Source organism: Colobus angolensis, unplaced genomic scaffold, assembly GCF_000951035.1.
Source record: "Colobus angolensis palliatus isolate OR3802 unplaced genomic scaffold, Cang.pa_1.0 Scaffold477, whole genome shotgun sequence".
Taxonomy (NCBI): domain Eukaryota; kingdom Metazoa; phylum Chordata; class Mammalia; order Primates; family Cercopithecidae; genus Colobus; species Colobus angolensis.
Window position 1 is genome coordinate 799146 of NW_012118232.1, and position 16105 is coordinate 815250.

The 16105-nt window shown below is 40.1% G+C and overlaps 1 protein-coding gene across 1 annotated transcript in view; it reads right to left on the reverse strand.

Annotated features, from left to right (window-relative positions):
• The window catches only part of PBRM1 (polybromo 1), a 152610-nt gene that overhangs the window by 124838 nt on the left and 11667 nt on the right, over positions 1-16105 (reverse strand). The window contains exons 6-8 of the mRNA XM_011958873.1: positions 11134-11281; positions 4160-4303; positions 218-334 (exon numbers count right to left, since the gene is read on the reverse strand). Coding sequence (XP_011814263.1) covers positions 218-334; positions 4160-4303; positions 11134-11281 — 409 coding nt within the window. The remainder of the gene's footprint in view (positions 1-217; positions 335-4159; positions 4304-11133; positions 11282-16105) is intronic.

Consider the following 16105-nt stretch of genomic DNA (forward strand, 5'->3'; position numbering starts at 1 on the left):
GGGGTTTCTCCATGTTGGTCAGGCTGGTCTCGAACTCCCAACTTCAGGTGATCCACCTGCCTCAGCCTCCCAAAGTGCTGGGATTACAGGCGTGTGCCACCACGCCTGGCCCAACACCTTCCTTTTAAACTTACTTTATTTATCAGTAATTAATAAAATTCTTGAAGTACTAAAAACAAAACACTGACATTTACCTGTTTTTAATTGCATCACTTACCACTTTAGAAGGCAGTTTCTGAAAAAGTTCGCTAATGAGATGTCCTGATGGATTTGTAGCTACAACTATGGCTTCAAGAAGCTGTTCTAGGATCTCCTTCAAGTAAGTTGGAGAAGACTGGTAATGTGGAGAAAAAAGTACTTTGTAAGAAAAATAATAAAATGCTGAATATTACATAGCTTCTAAAATTGTAAAGCTAATTCATAAGACCAACTTCTTTTTTTTTTTTTTGAGATGGAGAGGCTGGAGTACGGTGGCACAATCTCAGCTCACTGCAACCTCCACCTCCTGGGTTTAAACAATTCTCCTGCCTCAGCCTCCCGAGTAGCTGGGATTATAGGCGTGTGCCACCAGGCCCAGCTAAGTTTTATATTTTTAGTAGAGACGGGGTTTCACCATGTTGGCCAGGCTGGTCTCAAACTCCCGACCTCGTGTCTGTCCACCTCAGCCTCTCAAAGTGCTGGCATTACAGGCATGAGCCACTGTACCTGGCCAAAAAAAGCAACTCCTAACCAGTACTTATTTTAACTCCAAATTTCAAGAATACCCCATAATGTTCTGATGCTGGACACAGGCACTGTATCCCTAGAATAACCTATATGAACCTAATGAGGCTCCTTATGTTATTTTTGCAATGAAATCCCTTGTAGTAGGTCCTTTTATTGAACCTTTTTCTACAGTAAACATTATAATGGCAAAGTTTAAGTGCTACAAATGTAAAATGAGCAACTGAGCAGGAGAAAACATGTCCCATAATAGTCGTTCATTTCTATATCTGCTGTTCACATCTATTGGTCTTCATATTCTTACAGGACAATGACTACTTACATAAAGTTGGGACTACATACTTTTCACCATGGGGTGCTCTACCAGGTCTAACAACTGAATTCAAATTAAGTCAAAACTAAATAGCAATTAAGTAAATCAATGTACATCATTTCTGCTCTTTAGACTGACTGGTTTATACCTAGCTTAGTCACTGTTTCAACATAGGAAGTATATGCCCCAAAGAGTACTTGACCAAGGAGGGTCCAAGTCTGAAGCAAGTTTCTAGAATAAGCAATGGAATGTCTCAGTCAAAGATTAAATGATGCTTCTAGTCCAAATCATTCTTTGTACATATGAAATAAAGAGTAATGGTTTTTCCTTGTTTAAATCATAAAAGTAAAGGTATTCTGTTCCAATACAACAGAAGCTCTTTTTATTTAGTATAGTCTCAATTTTAAGGTTCAGCACTTTTTTTTCTCACCACTCTGTTGCCCAGGTTGGAGTGAAGTGGCGTGACCATGGCTCATTGCAGCCTCAAACTCCAGGGCTCAGGCAATCCTCCCACATCAGCTTTTCAAGTAGCTGTGACCACAGATGTGTACCACCATGCTTGGCTAGTTTTTTTTACTTTGTGTACACATGGGCATCTCACTATGTTGCCCGGGCTGGTCTCAAACACTTGGGCTCAAGTGATCCTCCAGTCTCAGCTTCCCAAAGTGTTGGGATTGCAGGAGTGAGCCACCACGCCAGTCCCAAGAAAATCATCCTTGATTTAAACATTAGAAACCTGAAAATGTCTTCTCCCTCCATGAGAATTATAGAGCTATAAAGAGGCTTGGGGTCTAACATGGTGGCTCACGCCTATAATCCCAAGCACTTCGGGAAGCTGAAGTGGGAGGATCACCTGAGGTCAGTAGTTAGAGACCAGCCTGGCCAACATGGTGAAACCTCATCTATACTAAAAATACAAAAATTAGCTGGTGTGGTGGCAGGCATCTGCATTCACAGCTACTTGGGAAGCTGAGGCAGAAGAATCGTTTGAACTCAAGAGATGGAGGTTGCAGTGAGCTGTGATTGTGCCATTGCACTCCAGCCTGGGCCAAAGAACAAGACACCGTCTGAAAAAAACAAAATTTGAAAGAGGCTTGGGAGGTATAAATAGGAACATACAAGATCCTTCCAATTTCTCATCAATTATGCACTACAGAAAGAAATATGGGCAAGTCCTAAATGTAGGCATTTTAATTTTTTGACTAGAGCCCTGAAGGTCTACACTAAGGGTGGGGCCTCTGCAAGCAGTGTTCTACTGAAGAAAGCATGGATTGCTTCTCCTGCATTTATATCAGAGAGTAAAATTCCAGGAAATTCCCAATTTTAGCCTTCTATCTAGTTCCAATCACTTAATTATTTAAATTGACAAGGTGCTGAGGAACTATATATTTATATATCATATATAAAATATAAAATTTTATACATGTAAAAAATATATAAGAACTATATGTATGTGTAAGTGTGTGTATATATATACACATGTATATATATATATATGTATTTTTTTTTTGAGACAGAGTCTCATTCTACCACCCAGGTTGGAGTACAGTGGCATGATCTCAGCTCACTGCAACCTCTGCCTCCCAGGTTCAAGTGATTCTCCTGCCTCAGCCTCTCAAGTAGCTGGGACTAAAGGTGCCCACCACCATGCCCAGCTAATTTTTGTATTTTCAGTAGAAATGGGTTTTCACCATGTTTGAAACCAGGCTGGTCTCAAACTCCTGACCTCAGGTGATCTGTCTGCCTCGGTCTCCAAAAGTGCTGGGATTACAGGGGTGAGCCATAGCACCTGACTAGGAACTGTATTTTGAGACTCTAATAAGTAATTATATTTTTGAGAAATTCACCCATCACTGCTTCTCTGTGTTCCAGCAAAAGGCCTATGTAGGTAAGTTACAGAAGAAAGGGGAATATTCTGCACTGTGCCTCTTACGATTTAGCGGTAGAAGAGTTGTGATCCCCTCTACTATTCCTTTTTTCTCTTTTCAAACATGTCTTTTTATTTTCTTTTTTCATTTTTTTTTTTTTTGAGATGGGAGTCTCACTCTGTCACCCAGTCTGGAGTACAGTGGCGCCATCTCGGCTCACCGCACCCTCCACCTCCCAGGGTTCAAGCAATTATTGTGCCTCAGCCTCCTGAGTAGCTGGGATTATAGGCATTTGCCACCATGCCTAGATAATTTTTGTATTTTTGGTAAAGATGGGGCTTTACCATGTTGGCCAGGCTGTTCTTGAACTCCTAACCTCAAGTGATCCTCCCGCCTTGGCCTCCCAAAGTGCTGGGATTACAGATGTGAGCCACTGTGCCTGGCCATGAAGCATGTGTATTTATTTAGTAAATATTTATCAGCACCTACGTGCCAAGTATAGTGTAGATATAAGGAATAAATGAACAAGAAGATACCTGCTCAGGAGCAATCATTCTGCTTGGGGGAAGAGAGAAAAACAAGTAAACTAGTATGTTATTATTTCACATATAGTGACATTATAAAAACTGAAGACAACCCTGTGATGACAGGGTGGGGTAGGAACTAAAAAGGAGGAAGGCAGAGCAAACAATTTAGATAGGGTGGTCAGGAAAGTCCTGTCTCAGTAGATACCACTTTAGATGGTGTTAGAATAATAAAAAAGAGACAGTCACGGGAAAAGCCAAAGGAAACATCTTCTACGCAGAACAACAACTGCAAAATTCCAGCGGTAGAAACACACCTGGTATGTTCTAGGAACAGTAACCATTCTAACCTACAGAAATATTCCTCACTAAGGTGATTACATTCCAACTTCTAATCACAACACTGCCTTCCCTTACGTGATGTCTCAATGTAGCAATACTGGACTAATCCTTGATAATATCAAGATTCTCTTTAAAACTGAGCAGGAAATATGCATTAATACAAGTACAATTCATGAAAATCACCACACATGGCACACATTGTCCAGGATATCCTAGGATCCCTTAAAAATGGAGTGGGGCTCTCTGGCTGAATGTCCTTTTATCCTCCCAGTTACCAATACAATTGCACAGGAATTCTAGTTGCCCACAACATCCCAGAGGGAATCACAAGCAGGGCCCTCTCTGCCTTCCAAGAGCCCATCCATCACAATTTCCAGCTGCACACTTACCCCTTCAGTCACTGTGCCCTGATTGTCTTGCCCATCTTCATCATCATCTTCATCATCTGCTTCTCCTTTCTGAACAAACTCATTTCTTGTTCGAAGGTACAAATCCCAGAGTTTGCAAGCAGCTTTATATTCAGGAGAATCTGGCTGTATGTTAGCAAAAAGAAAAAAAAATCACTTTAGTAATGTATTGGAGATTAGTTGCTACTTTTAAAGTACCTGCTTCAGCAAAGATCAGTATTTTGACACAATTTTGAAAATTCTATTACAAATTTTAACATCCTCATGATTAAAACATATATGGGTCTTAATCCCACTTCCAAAAAATTAAGTGTATGTTTTAAAGACATTCTGAAATCAAATTATTTATGTCTTATCTCATTACAGAAAGACTTGAGGCAGAAGACAAATGATTTGCTAAATTAAAACTAATTATGACTGGGTACGGTGGCTCACTCCTGTAATCCCAGCACTCTGGGAGGCCAAAGCAGGTGGATCATGAGGTCAAGAGATCGAGACCATCCTGGCCAATATGGTGAAATCTTGTCTCTACTAAACACACAAAAACTAGCTGGGCATGGTGGTGCGTGCCTATAGTCCCAGCTACTTGGGAGGCTGAGGCAGGAGAATCGCTTGAACCAGAGAGGCAGAGGTTGCAGTGAGCCGAGATCGTGCCACTGTATTTCAGCCTGGCAACAGAGCAAGACTCTGTCTCAAAAAAAAAAAAAAACCCCAAAAAACCCAAAAACTCGAATTACTCATACACTAAGAAAGACAACTTAAAGGATAAGATTTGATTTAAAGGATAGACGCTAATGACTGTTCTGATGTTATTAATATTTCTAGTTTGAAATTCCTTAATACCTTGTTTCAAAATATCTGTTCATGAAGTATAGCGGGTATAGTAAACTCTTGACTGAAATCTTCTAGTTAAAACAACATTGGATGCAAACTTTAAAAAATAAAACTTTAAAAATGCATACATGGGATGCCAACAGGAAGTAAGGATGTTCATAAAATTAAAGGCGTAAAAACAGGAACCCAGATGAAAACCCAGAACACTGAAGTCAAATGTTCACTTTGTGGGCATTCATTTGTGATAAAACAAGCTTTGATTTCCAAGGCTTCTCTGTGCAGCAAGGAGGGAAGACAAAGGTCAGGGTCTACCAGAAGCTGGGAATCCAAAGGCCATGGCTGCACTGTTAGTGGGAACTCAAATCAGTTTCTGCACTGCCAGGGAGCAAGGAGGACTGCCCATCTCAACCTCTACCTATCTAAACTCACGCCTATCTCAAACCATGGCACTGAGAGGAGAGGAGAGGCGTGAAATGAATCTCTGAGAACTCTTCATCATTAGTTAGCCTTAACAAAGACAGGGCAGTCATCTTGGACAAGCAACAAATCATTTCTGGATGAAACCAACTTGAATTTAATGCTCCAGTGATCTCTAAAGTTCCAAGAAATATGAGCTCATAGTAAAAAATCATGAGGCACATAAGAATCAAAGAATCACAAGAGAAAGCTAGCAAAAATGACAGTGAAACTAAACAAATATATGTATTAGATACTGGAATTCAAATATTAGATTATCAGAATAATCTGCCATAGAATAAAAAACAGATGTGTTAAAAATGTTTAAAAGTTGGGCATGGTGGACAAGCGTGGCGGCTCACGCCTGTAATCCCAGCACTTTGGGAGGCTGAGGCGGGCGGATCATGAGGTCAGGAGATTGAGACCATCCTGGCTAACACAGTGAAACTTGTCTCTACTGAAAATACAAAAAATGTATCACAATGAAACCATAAAATACTAAAGAGAAAAAGATACTAAAGATAGCTAGAAAAGAAAAGACAGATAACCTTTAAAGGAACTACGATCATACTGACGGATGACTTCTCAATAGCAAAAAGGAATGAAGAATAAAGAAAGTCGCAATAATGAATTGTACTGACTCTACAAATCAATATTATTATTATTATTATTATTATTATTATTATTAACGTTTTTAAAGACAGGATCTCACTGTTGCCCAGGCTGGAGTACAGTCGCATGGTCACAGCACACTGTGGCCTTGAACTCTTGGGCTTAAATGATCCTTCCACCTCAGCCCCTCAAGTAGCTGGGACTACTGGTGCACACCACCATGCTCAGCCAATTAAAACAATTTTATTTTTTGGTAGAGATGGGGTCTTAGTACACTGCCTAGGCTGATTTCAAACTCTTGGCTTTAAGCACTATTCTGCCTCAACCTCCCAAAGCGCTGGGATTCTAGGCATGAGCCATCATGCCTGGCTGAATAGTATTTTATGGCAGGGGTCCCCCACCCCCAGGCCACAAACAGCTACCAGTCCATGGCCTGTTTGGAACTGGGCCACACAGCAGGAGGTGAGCAGCAGGCAAGAGAGCATTACGGCCTGAGCTCCTATCACATCAGCAGTGGCATTAGATTCTCATAGGAGTGTGAACCCTATTGTGAACTGAGCATGCAAGAGATCTAGGTTGTGAGCTCCTTATAAGAATCTAATGCCTGATGACATGAGAAGGAAGAGTTTCATCCTGACCTTGGCCCCCATCCCCCATATCCACTGCTGTCCATGGAAAAACTGTCTTCCACAAAACTGGTCCCTGGTTCCAAAAAGCTTGGGGACCACTTTCTACGAGATTCAAAAATTGCCACAAAAGAACTAAAGTACACAGCACCAGCATTATAAATAAGGAAGAGTGACCAGAGTTGAATTATTCTAAAGTCTTTGTATTGTTTGGAGGATTAAGATCCTGATTAGCCTCTGGCTTTGATAAGTTAATTATGCATACTAAAACTTCTTAGATAAGAACTAAAAGATTATCCATAGGTGTTACAATTTCCAAATTTTAGAGGTAATAAGAGGAAAAAAGTTTTGAAAAAAATGAAATCAAAAGAAGGCATAGAGAAAAAAATAACAAAATGCATTAAAGTGCAAAACACAGAAACTGAGCAAGGTGGTGTGCACCTGCAGTCCTAGCTACCTGGTAGACTGCAATGGGAAGACTGCTTGAGTCCAGGAGTTTAAGTCTGGCCTGGGCAACTTAGTGAGACCTCATCTTTAAAAACACTTAAGGCCAGGTATGGTGGCTCATGCCTATAATCCTAGAACTTTTGGGAGGTCAAGGCAGGCAGATCAACTGAGGTCAGGAGTTCAGGACCAGCCTGGCCAACATGGTAAAACCCCATAAAAATACAAAAATTAGCTGGGCATGATGGTGGGTGCCTGTAATCCCAGCTACTCAGGAGGCTGAGATGGAAGAATCGCTTGAATCCGGGAGATGGTGGTTGCAGTGAGCCAAGATCGCACCACTGCACTCCAGCCTGGGCGGCTGAGTGAGACACCATCTCAAAAATAAATAAATAAAAAGATTAAAAAAAAATTAAAAAAGATGAAATGAATAGAGTAGAAATTTAGATGGTAGAAACGTATCTAAACATAATGGTAATTACTAAAACTATAAAGAGTTGAAATGCTCTAGTTAAAAGATAAAGATTATACACTGGAGTAATAGAAGTTCATATATATGTTGTTTACAAGACATACCTCAGCATTAAAAGAATATGAACATGTTAAAAGTGTAAGAATAGGCCGGGCGCGGTGGCTCAAGCCTGTAATCCCAGCACTTTGGGAGGCCGAGACGGGCGGATCACGAGGTCAGGAGATCAAGACCATCCTGGCTAATATGGTGAAACCCCGTCTCTACTAAAAAATATAAAAAACTAGCTGGGCGAGGTGGTGGGCGCCCGTAGTCCCAGCTACTCGGGAGGCTGAGGCAGGAGAATGGCATAAATCCGGGAGGCAGAGCTTGCAGTGAGCTGAGATCCGGCCACTGCACTCCAGCCTGGGCGACAGAACGAGACTCCGTCTCAAAAAAAAAAAAAAAAAAAAAGTGTAAGAATAAAAAAAAAAACTAGGTAAACACCAAAATAAAGCTAGTATAACTACATTAATGTCAAGCAAAACAGACTTCAAATAAAATACATTACTAGTAATAAAAAGGGCTATCACATAATGCCAAAAAGTTCAATTTACTAGGACAATATAATAATTTTAAACTGGTATGCTCCTATTTGCATGATTTCAAAATATATAAGGCAAACAGTAACAGAATTATAAGGAGAAACAGACAAATCGATAATCAGAGTGTAAGATTTTAAAACACTGAATTCAGTAAGTGGAAAGTTCATGCAGACAAATCAGCGAGGATATAAAAGATTTTAAAAGGACTGGGCACAGCAGCTCACGCCTGTAATCCCAACACTTTGGGAGGCCAAAGTGGGTGGATCACCTGAGGTCAGGAGTTCGTGACCAGCCTTGACAACATGGTGAAACTCCATCTCTACTAAAAATACAAAAATTAGCTGGACATGGTGACACACGCCTGTAATCCCAGCTACTTGGGAGGCTGAGGAAGGAGAATCACTTGAACCAGGGAGTAGGAGGTTGCAGTGAGCCGAGATCAGGCCACTGCAACTCCAGCCTGGTGACAGAGCAAGACTCCATCTCAAAACAAAACAAAACAAAATAAAAAAAAACCCAAAACCAAAATATTTATAGTTTCAAGAATAAACAACATATTTGCAGAATCTTTATGAAGAAACATTTAAAGCTTTACTAAAATACTTTTTAAAAGACGTAAATAAATGAAGACATACCAAATTCACAGATTGGAACAGCCAACATTATATCAATTTTCATTAATACGATCTACAGTCAATGCAATCACAATAAAAATTCAAAAAAAATTTTTTGTGTGCTTGTTGACTTAACACACTAATATAAAATGTGTGTGAAATGGCAAAGGGTCAAGTGTAGTTAACCTACTTTGTAACCAGAAAAAGAAGTATAAAGCAAGCTGGGCATGGTGGTTTATGCCTGTAATCCCAGCACTTGGGTGGCTGAGGGGCGTATATAGCTTGAGCCCAGGAGTTCAAGACTAGCCTGGGCAATGTGGCGAAATCTCATCTCTATCAAAAATACAAAAAATTAGCCATGTGTGATGGTGAGTGCCTGTAGTTCCATCTAATCAGGAGGCTAAGGTAGGAAGATTGCTTGAACCCAGGAGATGAGGGCTGTAGTGAGCCAAAATCACGCCACTACACTTCAGCCTGGGCAACAAGAGAGATCGTGTCTCAAAAAAAAAAAAAAAAAAAAAAATTATAAAGCCAAAGTAATTAAGGTAGAAATAGAACGGCCTATTAGAATAAAAGGACAGAAATAGATCCATGAATACATGAAAATGATGACAGCAGTGACTGCGAACAAACGCAGAGAGAATAGCGTCAGTTATACTCGTGGGAAAAAAATTGATTCCTACCCTTATAAAAGACAAAAATCAATCCTAGCTGCATTAAAGGCTTATATGAAAGACAAAACTATAAAACTTTAAGAAAAGCATATAATAGAAGAATATCTTGGGCAAGAGGAATCTCTGAAACAAGATACAAATAAACCCATTTAAAGATTGATAAATTTGATTATACTAAAATGTTTCTGTTCATCAAAAAATACCATGAAAGGTAAAAAGATATGCACACAGTGGGAGAAGATATTTGAAACACACAAAATCAAAGAAATATATACATATATAAAAACTAAAACATATAATTAAAAAAGGTTTAGTATCTACGATAATTTAAAAATTTTGGCTGAGCGCAGTGGCTCACGCCTGTAATCCCAGCACTTTGGGAGGCTGAGGCAGGTGGATCACGAGGTCAGGAGATGGAGACCATCCTGGCTAACACGGTGAAACCCCGTCTCTACTAAAAATACAAAAAATTAGCCGGGCGTGGTGGCGGGGGCCTGTAGTCCCAGTTACTCGGGAGGCTGAGGCAGGAGAATGGCGTGAACCCGGGAGGTGGAGCTTACAGTGAGCCGAGATCATGCCACTGCACTCCAGCTTGGGCAACAGAGCGAGACTCCATCTCAAGGAAAAAAAAAAAAGATTCTATGGCCAGGCATGGTGGCTCATGCTTGTTGTCCCAGCACTTTGGTAGGCCAAGGTGGGTGGATCACTTGAGGTCAGGAGTTCAAGACTAGCCTGGCCAACATGGTGAAACCCCATCTCTACTGAAAATACAAAAATTAGCCGGGTGTGGTGGTGGGCACATGTAATCCCAGCTACTTGGGGGGCTGAGGCAGGAGAATCACTTGAACCTGGGAAGAAGAGGTCACAGTGAGCTGAGATCGTGCCACTGCACTCACTCCAACCTGGGCAATAGACTTTGTCTCAAAAAAAAAAAATAAAAATTTCTAAAGCCAGGAGTGGTGGCTCATGTCTATAGTCCCAGCTACTCACAAGGCTGAGGCAGGAGGATCACTCGAGGCTGGGAGTTTGAGACCAGCCTGGGTAACATAGTGAGACTGTCTCTAAAAAAAAAAGAAAAAAAAAGTTCCAGAAATATGAAAATGACCAACAAACCAAGAGAAAAATGGGCAAAAGATTTGAGAAGACAGAGGAAAAATAAGAATAGTTCATAATCACATGAACGTGGGTTGGGCACAGTGGCTCACGTCCATAATTTCAGCACTTTGGGAGGCCAAGGCAGGCAGATTACTTGAGCCCAGGAGTTCAAGACCAGCCTGGGCAACACAGTGAAACCCTGGTCTCTACAAAACATGCAAAAATTAGCTGGGCATGGTGGCACACGACTGTAGCACCAGCTACTCAGAAGGCTGAGGTGGGAGAATTGCTGGAACCTGGGAGGTGGAGGTTGCCGTGGCCAAGATCTCACCACTGCACTCCAGCCCGGGTAACAGAGCAAGACCCTGTCTCAAAAAATAATAAATTAAAATATGTAAATAAATAATAAAACTCATATGAATGTTCAGTCTCTTTATGAATAAGACAAATACGAACTCAAGCCACAAAAAGAAACTACTACTCACCTGCCAGATTTATAAAGAAGCCAATTATCAAATTGGTATCTTCCAAATTTCATAATTTCTTACCTTATAATAGGCCTTTGCATTGTTAAAAAGAAGCTGGAAGTCAGCAGTCAGCAAATTAACATCATCATACTCTTCCATTTTTAGTTTCTGTTGGATTTTCATCAAGTCAATGGGCTGAGAAACCACTTCATAATAGTCTGGTTGATTTCTGTTATAATTTAAATTTTTTTAAAGGAGATATTAATCTGAAGCTTACAAAAAGTTGTATTTCAAAACTATTTATGGTAATGTTCAATATCCCAAGTGACGGGCATATTAGAATCTTTCACGGACTTTGGAGCTTACTAAAAAAAAAAAAAAAAAAAAATTCCGCCATTAAACTCACATTAGAACTAAAAGGGAGTAACAAAAGCAAGATGCCCATGCATTCCCTTTTCAAAACATATGTTAATGATATAAAAACCTAAATTAACACCTGTGATGATCTTTTCTATGCTAAATATTTAATGTTTAGGGCATCAACGCTAAACCTGTGTCAATGGCATCTTTTATAAATGAAGATGACTTACCATTCATAGTGCTCAAAAGTGTGAAAACAGATATATGTCTCAACTCTCTTTATAAACTTACAAAACGGACTCTTTCTTCAGTAAGTGACCACATAAATTTTTTCTGCCAAGTACTATCAAATGCCTATTATAAATGCTGCTTTAATACCAATTACTAAAATTACAAAGGACGAAGATGAGCCCTTGCCTTAAGTAGCTTAACAAAGATGAATGGACATCAGATACATCTAAACACAACCAAACTCTTAGGAAAAAAAAAAGCATGGGATTAAGAAATACAAAATTTGGCTTTGTAGTTATACCTTGAAGGAGAGGGGTAGTGAGGAACATACAAGAAACTTTGGAGGTAATTACAATGACAAAATTTCTTAAAATAATTAAGTAATTTATTTAATTCCTTAAGTAATTTTAATGACAATTTCTTAAGTTCCCAAAATAACTTCTTGGGTTTAGGGTTCATGGATGTTTAGTATTTTTTCTGGCTTTCTTCAAATGAAGTTCCATGAAACAAGTAAACCTGAAAAACGATGTGACTATTTTCTCAATTCTCCCACAGGGGTAGGTATTCAGCCCCATTCTACATGTGTAAGAGATAAGTTATTACAAATAACATCATGGCAATTAAGGCTTAAATCTCCCTTGAAACCTTAGCTGACAAGTTATAGCCATTCTTTTATTACGCATATTTATTTTTAAATTTGTATTCTGACATAAAAGTTGCAAAAATAGTACTTTTTTCTGAACCATTTGAATAAGCTCTGACATGATGCCCTATCACGCCTGATAATTTAGTGTTTGTTTCTCACAAACAAGGACCACAGCTCAACCATCGAAATCAGGATGTGAATGTTAATACAGTACAGTTGACCACCGAACTGTGCAGGTCCACTTATATGAAACTTTTTTCAACCAAAAAAATCAGAATATTGAGATATCAGAGAAAAAGCAGAAAGAATACTGATGTTGTCAGTGGTATCAAGGAACCTTCTCACAGCAAACATTAGGACTTTGATAACTTGATATCCAAGATGGTCCCCTCCATCTGGGCTTACTGGACCCACAGTCCAGTGCTCTTTGCCGAGGCAGGACCCCAGCAGTGTCTCAAGCTAAGGGGATTATCTGTAGACAATTGAGAATTCAATGAGGACATGTGCCTAGAAAGGACACTATCCCCCAGAATCAATGCTACAAGGTTCCTCACAAACATTTTCAGAATTACCACAGAGACAAAAGAAAAATCAGGATACCAACCTCTCACTCTATGTCATATGGTCAAAACAGGGTCCCCCCATTTCAAAATGAAATAGTTCTAATTTCTAACAGTACTAATTTTTTCCACTGAAATCAAACATACAGAAATCCATCAAAAGTAAGAATCATCCTTATAATCCAGAATAAACAGCACTATTTGCATTTTTACAGACATTCTTCCAGACTTCTCTATAGACACATGCATGCACAAACCAAATTTAACATAAACAGGATTATATTGCATGTTCTTTCAAAACAACTTTTCTCTTTAAACAATAGGTGAGGGCAGTCTGGTGTACAGCTGCAAAATAGCCAAAACGCAAAGTTTTAATCAGAATAATGAGAAACACTAGCCCTGGTGTGCAGAGAGCCTGTGGGCTACTCCATACCCCATTCTCCCTTCTTCCCAGGATGACAGCATTCTAAGCTGCTGCATGGCTACTAATAAGACCATATTCTCAGCCAGTATGGTGTTGCATGCCTGTAGTCCCAGCTACTTGGGAGGCTGAGGGAGGACTGCGTGAGTCCAGGAGGTCAAGGCTGTAGTGTGGAAAGATGGTGCTTGTGAGTAGCCTGCATTCCAGCCTATGTGACATGGCGAAACCTTGTCTCTAAGGAAAACAAAACAAAATAAAACAAAACCTTAAAGACCATATTTATTCTCCAGCCTCATTGCAGCTAGGTTCTAGCCAATATGAGAGCTGAAGTGTGTCACATCCAAGTCATGTCCTTAACATTCATTATTTTTCCATACTGGCTGGAAGGTAGTTGTGGTAGTGAGTCATCTCAGACCGTGCAAGCAAGGGTGATACCACAAAGACCGCAGAATAGAGTTGGCTAATACTTGTACCTCGACAACTTCACAGAACAGAACTTTTACACAAGAGGAAGAAATTTCTTTTGTTTCAGCCGTTGTTGATTTGGATGTCCTAGTACAAAGCAGACTAATAAAGTAACTAAAACAAAGTATCAAAAAGGTATTCACAAATTGTGTAGCTCTGAGCAATACTAATTCTCATAAGTACTTGAGAAAAAATATACATTCCACAGAGGTGTGTCAGAGAAAGCCACCATTATCTTTGAGGTTGTAACATGACAGTGGTCCAGCACCCAAGGTGTGTATCCTCTGCCCCTCAGCACTAGCCTGCCGGTGAAAAGGAGGCAGCAGAGGGACGGCATCTTCTATAAAAGGTGTTTTGTATACGTCAGTATGATGCTGCTACTCTATACCACATAATGGTTAAGAGCATAGGCTTTGGAGTCAGAACGACTTTAGTCTCAACAACAGTTATCTTTTAGTAGTTACAAGAACTTGTGCAAGTTCTCACCTATAAACTGGGATAACGCAGAATTTTAAATAAGATATGGTCGGGAAAATGCTTGGTATTGTGTCTAGAATGTGGCAAACAATAAATACATGCTTTTACTATTTTATGCTAATTAAATAACTTTCAGAAGACTATTACTGATAAACCAACTCAAATATGGAGACAGTTACCGCATTTTAAAAACAATGCTTCCTTTTTGGCCATGGCTAATTTGCTAATTTACAGGGCTCTCCTAATTCAGAATGATGACACTGCACTCTCAGTGGCTCACTCCTTGAGGTGAGAAATTTGTCTCCAGTTCAACTTACAGCTTGGTAGCTACCCACTGTAGCATTAACAATCATGAATGAATCTAAATCTTTAGTTAACTCACAGCTTTCTACAGCTGCTGTAACAAATTACCACAAACTTGAAGGCTTAAAACAAAACACATTTATTATATTAGTTCTAGAGGTCAGAAGTCCAAAATGGGTCTCACTGGTCTAAAATCAAGGTATTGGCAGGGCTGCATGCCCTCTGGATGTCTAGTACAGAGCATCTAGTGAAAAAGGTTTCCTCGCCTTTTTCAGCTTCTAGAGCTCACCTGCATTTCTTGGCTTGTAGTCTCCTTCCTCCATCTTCAGAGCCAGCAGTATAGCATCTTCAAATCTCTGACTGAACTTGTCTCCCTCTTCCCCATTTAAGGACCCTTGTGATTACACTGGACCCACATGGATAATCCAGGATAACCGCTCCAAATTAAGATCAGCTGATTAGCAAACTTAATTCCCCTCTGCCATGTAACACAATATATTCACAGGTTTCAGGGATTAGAATGTGGAAATATTTGGGGACCAGTTCTCTAACACTCTCATATATGTTTTCAGAACAAATAACTTCAATTCCCAGATGGGTTTTTTTTGGCTTTTTTTTTTTTTTGAGTCAGAGTTTCACTCTTGTTGTCCAGGCTGGAGTGCAATAGCGTGATCTTGGCTCACGGCAACCTCTGCCTCCTGGGTTCAAGTGATTCTCCCGCCTCAGCCTCCCAAGTAGCTAAGATTATAGGCGCACGTCACCACAACCGGTTAATTTTGTATTTTTAGTAGAGATGGGGTTTCTCCATGTTGGTCAGGCTGGTCTTGAACTCCTGAACTCAGGTGATCCACCTGCCTCAGCCTCCCAAAGTGTTGGGATTACAGGCATGAGCCACCATGTCTGGCCAACTGCCAGAGTTTTGAAGAGAACAGTGATTATATTTTGACAGCAAGAGAGGAAAGATGTTCTAGTTAGTGGAACATACCTTCCATAGGAAGGTGTGTGCAAGATAACTCTCTGTGTAATTTAAAAAACTGATCCCTTTTAAACACCACTGTGACAACTTCAATACTGTCTTAAGAACTAAAAAATTTTTTTATGAATTTTTAATTTTCTCGAGACGGAGTTTCGCTCTTGTTGTCCAGGCTGGAGTGCAATGGTGTGACCTCAGGCTCACTGTAACCTCCACCTCCCGGGTTCAAGCAATTCTCCCACCTCAACCTCCCAAGTACCTGGGATTACAGGCACCTACCACCACGCCTGGCTAATTTTTGCATTTTTAGTAGAGATGGGGTTTCACCATGTTGGCCAGGCTGGTCTTGAACTCCTAACCTCAAGTGATCCACTCACCTCGGCCTCCCAAAGTGATGGGATTACAGGCATGAGCCACCGCGCCCAGCCACAAGAACTATTAATTTTTATACAGACTGTGTGAACCAGGTGTTAAAAAAAAAATGAAACAAAAAAATTAAATAATTTAAAAAATATGCTTCACTCTCAGCCAGGCGCAGTGGCTCAAGCCTGTAATCCCAGCACTTTGGGAGGCTGAGGCAGGTGGATCACCTGAGGTCAGGAGTTCGAGACCAGCCT